This window comes from Lolium rigidum, chromosome 7 (genome assembly GCF_022539505.1).
Source record: "Lolium rigidum isolate FL_2022 chromosome 7, APGP_CSIRO_Lrig_0.1, whole genome shotgun sequence".
Taxonomy (NCBI): domain Eukaryota; kingdom Viridiplantae; phylum Streptophyta; class Magnoliopsida; order Poales; family Poaceae; genus Lolium; species Lolium rigidum.
This window is the reverse complement of record NC_061514.1, coordinates 116,416,290-116,421,425: the sequence shown is the minus strand read 5'-3', so window position 1 is coordinate 116,421,425 and position 5,136 is coordinate 116,416,290. Positions and strand designations below refer to the sequence as shown.

At 56.0% G+C, this 5,136-nt stretch overlaps 1 protein-coding gene across 1 annotated transcript; it reads left to right on the top strand.

The window, feature by feature from the left end:
• The first annotated feature begins 3,603 nt into the window (after window positions 1-3,603).
• On the top strand, window positions 3,604-4,311 carry LOC124669388 (heavy metal-associated isoprenylated plant protein 46-like). Its single transcript, XM_047206009.1, has 2 exons — window positions 3,604-3,667; window positions 3,833-4,311. The coding sequence occupies exons 1-2, from the start codon at window positions 3,662-3,664 to the stop codon at window positions 4,208-4,210; spliced, it is 384 nt and encodes a 127-aa protein (XP_047061965.1). The 5' UTR covers window positions 3,604-3,661; the 3' UTR covers window positions 4,211-4,311.
• Window positions 4,312-5,136: the final 825 nt, after the last annotated feature.

Below are 5,136 nucleotides of genomic sequence, written 5' to 3'. Positions count from 1 at the left end.
CAATGTAACACCCTAATGGCAGCACGGATGCACACAACCACAAAAAAAACTAAGAAACAAAAAAGTCTCGCTACGGTATTCAACCCTTGACATCAATAATACAACCACCACCAAGACAACACCTGAACTCCAGACTCTTCAAAATCGACGCCTTCAAGAAGGGAACAGAGCACAAGCACCGTCGTCGCCCGATCAAAGATCTCCGGTTTTCACCCTGGAGATAGTCCCCGCTCTCAAAACAACGCCTTCAACAAGGTCATTGCCAGACACAACCAATTTAGACCAGATCTTGAATTTTTACCCTGAAAGGTAGGACTCTGAACTTCACCTGTGCTACCGTCCCCGCTTCCATACTGTTGCTGCGAAACTCAGAACACCAAGCAAGTTTCTCAGATGCGCAGAGACTCGAAACTCCATTGGTAGTCCTCCAATCCAACCTTCATGATATTCTCTGCCTCTTTGTCTTCACCACTGATCAAAACATCACTTGATGGTAACAAAGAGTAGAGCTTCGCTTCGCTCCGCTCCCTCCAGACCCAAATAGTCGGAACAAAAACATGGGTGCGCACGACCGAATACCACCCGATCCAGCGGACTCTAGGCATCAATGCACTGTTACATCCACCGGCGGAGCCTAACGGAACACACCACTCCGGCTAGATGAAGACGGACTAGCCACATGGAGGTCTCCATCTTCGCCCTAGGACCACCACCTTTATTCTCCGAAGCAGATGAGCATGCCCCCACGCCGCCATCCTTTGGCCAACGACGACGAAGGAGGACTCGGTGGACGGCGGCCGCCGCTACCATGCCATCCTCGCCCGCAAGATCGCCGCCCCCTCCTCGCGCCGCCGATGAAGCCGACGATGGATCTAGGCGGACAGTAGATCCAACAGCCGCCGCCACCATCCATTGCCGGCGAGGCCGTAGAGGGAGAATCCGCCGCCGCTCATCCAGGGTCTCCGCCCCTGAACGTCTTGCGCGTCGAATCCAACAGCCGTCGCCCGAGCTGCCACCGCGGGTCACCGCCACCACCAACCCCCCACCGGCCACATTTGGCATTGGGCTCACCAGCGCTGTGACCGGCGCCGACGGCAGCGGCAGAGGGGGAGAGACCACGGGAGGGGTACTGGCGGCGCTAGGGTTAGGGCCCCTGGCGTCGCCCTGGGGAGTGACGCGAGAGGCGTCCGCTAGGGAGCGACGCACAACGTGTGGATAAATAAATATACGATAACTATTCCCCCATTCTCTAATATACGATAGATTTATCTATTTTCGTATGTGTCTAGTCTTTTTCTAATGTATAGATTCACTCATATTGTGTATATTTAGTTCATTTGAAAATATCCAAAACATCTTATATTTGTGAAGAATAGAGTGAGTAGTATAGAACGGAGTCCTATTGATAGATCTCTTGTCGCTTAGTGCCGCTAACAATCCGATCGACTCAGTCTACGTACGTACCGCAGCCACGGCTTGGTAGAAGCGCGCTACGTGGTCAATGGGCAATACGCAACTTGCTCGCGTCGTCGTGTAGGATTCAGATCTCGTCACAAGTCATTGAGTAGTGGTCCAGCTATGCGTAGCTATCGGAAACTAAACGGAGAAATTTTGATCAGAACGCGTTCAGAGCATCTCCAGTCGCATCCCCAAACCATCCCCAAAGGGATTTGGGGCGCGCCGGACAAAAAAAAGCGTTCCAGCCGCGTCCCCCAAAGCCCTTTTTTGTCCGGCGCGCCCCTGTACGGTGTCCGGCGCCCCGAGCCCGTCCCCGTCCCACAGGGGACGCCCCGGGCACGCCGGACACAACGAAATGAGAGGCGAGGAGCGCGGGGCCGACGCGCGTCGGCGGCACGGTTAATCTTAACCTAACCGTCGCCTACCTCGCGACGGAAGTTATTCGCGCGCAGCGGCATCTTTGCCTTAATGGCGACGGAGGGCGAGGCGAGACGTCTCGTCGGTGCTGCGCAGCCTCCACGCGTCGCCGGCGTTCGCACGCCACCGCCCGTTCCCGCGCAATCTTCCCGCCTCTTCTCGTCTGTTCCCGCGCTTTCTTCCCGACGCCGGCGTCTATAAAAGGTCTCCCGGCTCATCAATGGTAGCCACCACACCCCGCCGGCAACAAACACAGCCCTCGTCGCTCCACAGCCGTCTCCTCCATCACCGGTGGCAATGGCGAACCGCCCGGCGATGGCCACCTCCCTCCACCGCCGTCTCCTCCATTGACGAGCCGGCAGCGGCGTGCGGCACTCGAGGAGGCACTCGAGGAGGAGGCCCGCCGGCGGCGTGAGGCGCGGCGAGCGGCGGATCTAGCGGCGTTCTCCGCCTCGCCTCCGCAGGCTGAGGAGGCCGCGGCGGCGGCAGCGTGGCGAGAGCAGCGGTGCGACACCGTTGCGGCGTTCGACGCCTCGGCGGGACAAGAGGCGCGACGGCGCCGGTACCGGGAGGAGATGGAGCGGCGATGGGCTGACGAGCGCCGGCGCCGGCGCGATGAGCGGCGGCGCTGTTCCGTGAACGGCGTGACTCGATCGGCGCCGGCGGCGTGAGTCGATCGAGCTCCAGGCAGCGAGCGACGGCGGAGGACGTCGGCCGGCGCGGGAGTCGGCGCTTACGGCGCTATGGGGGAAGCGGGCGGAGCGGTTAGCGGCGGCCGACGCGTTTGCGGCGGCGATGATGGAGCGCCAACGAGATGTGGAGGAGGAGGCACCAATGGAGGAGGAGGCCGAGGCGGAGGAGACCGAGGTGGAGGACGACGACGACGGCGACGAGTTCGACCGGTCCGACGACGACGCCCCGCACCCGGACGAGACGGCCGATCAGCAACGCGCCCTCGTCGAGTCGCTTCGAGTCGGAGAAGAAGCTCCAGGACGACGCCCGTGCCCGCGAAGAGGCGCGGATTCGTCGCGCCGTCGAGCTCTCCCTCCGGGCGGCCCGCGAGGGAGGGCGGAGGAGGACTATCGGCGGGAGCGGCACCATCTGGCCACCGCCGAACGCAAGGAGAGGAGGCGCGCGCAGGAGGAGCTGCGGCGTAGGGGAGGCGACGACGGGGCGGGGCCGTCGAACGCGCCGCCGGGCGGTCAGTAGTCTAGGTTTAGATGAAATCTAGCCGTTTTCATTCAAACTTTGTAATATATAATCAAAATTGAATGAAAACCTTTATTTTCGTGCACAAATATTCATTTGGGGGCGGCGTTTGGGGACGCGGCTGGGGAACGACGTCCCCCAAACGCGGCACGAACAAAACACGTCCCCCAAACGCTCGATCCGGCGCGGTTTGGGGGATGGTTTGGGGGACGCGACTGGAGATGCTCTCAACTTGCCACTTGTTAGTTTACAAACCGGGAGCGAGCTTTATCTGCAGATGCAGCTGCTCCGAATCTTCTTGCAACTACAACTCCACTAGGGGCTGGTACGAGTACTATCTTGGATCGCTCCTACTAGCGGCACCAATCAGTCAGTGCTCTGCATCTCTCCCACGGCCCCGCCCTCTGCAGCCTGTATAAAAGGAGTCTTGGCCCTCTGCCAATCTACTCCACAAGATCACAAGCTAGAAGACACTGACACAGCTTCTGCTTGGATTGCATCTGCAGATCGATCATAGCCTACTCTACTACTCAACCTATTCTTTGTTCCAACACACAAAGACAGCAGCCAGCACGCGATGAAGGTAAGCAACCAATTCAGTTCCTGCGCCCAGTTTTAGCTTACATGTCATCCAGCAAGTTGTTTAGCACCTTAATTTCGAAGAGCGTATTACTCTGGAAGTCTGGAGCTGAACTGCTGAAGCATAGGACTGATCGATCGATCGCTTTTCTCCTTCTTGTCGTTGCAGCAAAAGATTGTCATCAGGGTGAGCATGTCGTGCGACAAGAGCCGGTCCAAAGCCATGTCGATGGCGGCGAGAACAGCCGGGGTGACCTCGATGGGGATCACCGGCGACGCGAGAGACCAGCTGGAGGTGGTTGGCGACGGCGTCGACCCCGTGTGCCTCGTTAGCTGCCTCCGCAAGAAGCTCGGCGTCGCCCACATCGTGAAGGTGGAGGAGGTGAAGGACCCGAAGCCGGAGGAGAAGAAGAAGGAGGATCCCAAGCCGCCGGTGCCCGTAGTGTGCCCGCCGCCGCCCTGCTACCCCGGTCCCGGCTATTACCACCACCCGTACCCGTCGCAGATGGTGGTCTGCGATGAGCCCAGCAGCTGCGCCATCATGTGATTGCCAGCGACCGACTTCTTGCTAGTACATTATTTGGCAGCAACCTATAGATATGTTCATGTTTTGTTGGTTGATTACAGTAAATAAAAACGGAGAAATGGATATATCGACGGGTTCACTCTTTGTTTCAAGTTAGAAATCGAGTCAAACGCCAACGTAGATCTCCGTTCTCAGTCGCTTGCTTCTTCGTGGAGTTCCTACACGCTATCGCCATGTGGTGTATATGGTGACTGATGGACGAGAAGTCAAACAGCTTGCATGCCACGATTGATACGTCACGGCAAGAAAAAGTAGGACGTCACACCATGACGCCATATGGGCACCACATCGCGGCATAGATCAAATGATTGTCTCAGGATTGGGGTCGATCCATCACGTGCATTTCCATTTCCATAAAATGCTCCATCCTTCATGTGTCCACGGTCCGTAAAACTGGAGATGAAAGTGATCTACTCCTTCCGACCCACAATACTTGTCACTAAAACAAGAGAATAAACAGACTAGAATATGCGATTAAGCAACAAGTACTATGAAGCAGAGGGAGTATAATAAACACATGCTTCTTCTAGAGTTACATGTTGGGAAATATCAAAATTTCAACCAAAATGGCATATAGCTGCATGATTGGCTATCAAACAGTTCCACCAATTTTATCATGGATATTGAAGAGGTCATGCTAGCCCAACAATAGAATTTTCTTTTGCCTTCTGATAAATGACAGACTCAACACTGGAAATTTGCTAAAACATGAAGAAAAAAATCAGCTTCGAAGTTACAATTGCGCAACAGTGCAGTGTAACATAGAAGCAGCCTTATTTCATCTTTTCTGGAGCTGTCCATTTGCTAGCAGCAGCTGGCATTATGTGTGTAGTGCTAGGAAATTTTGAGGACATAAGTGAAGCTATATGTACCCTTTTATATGGAAA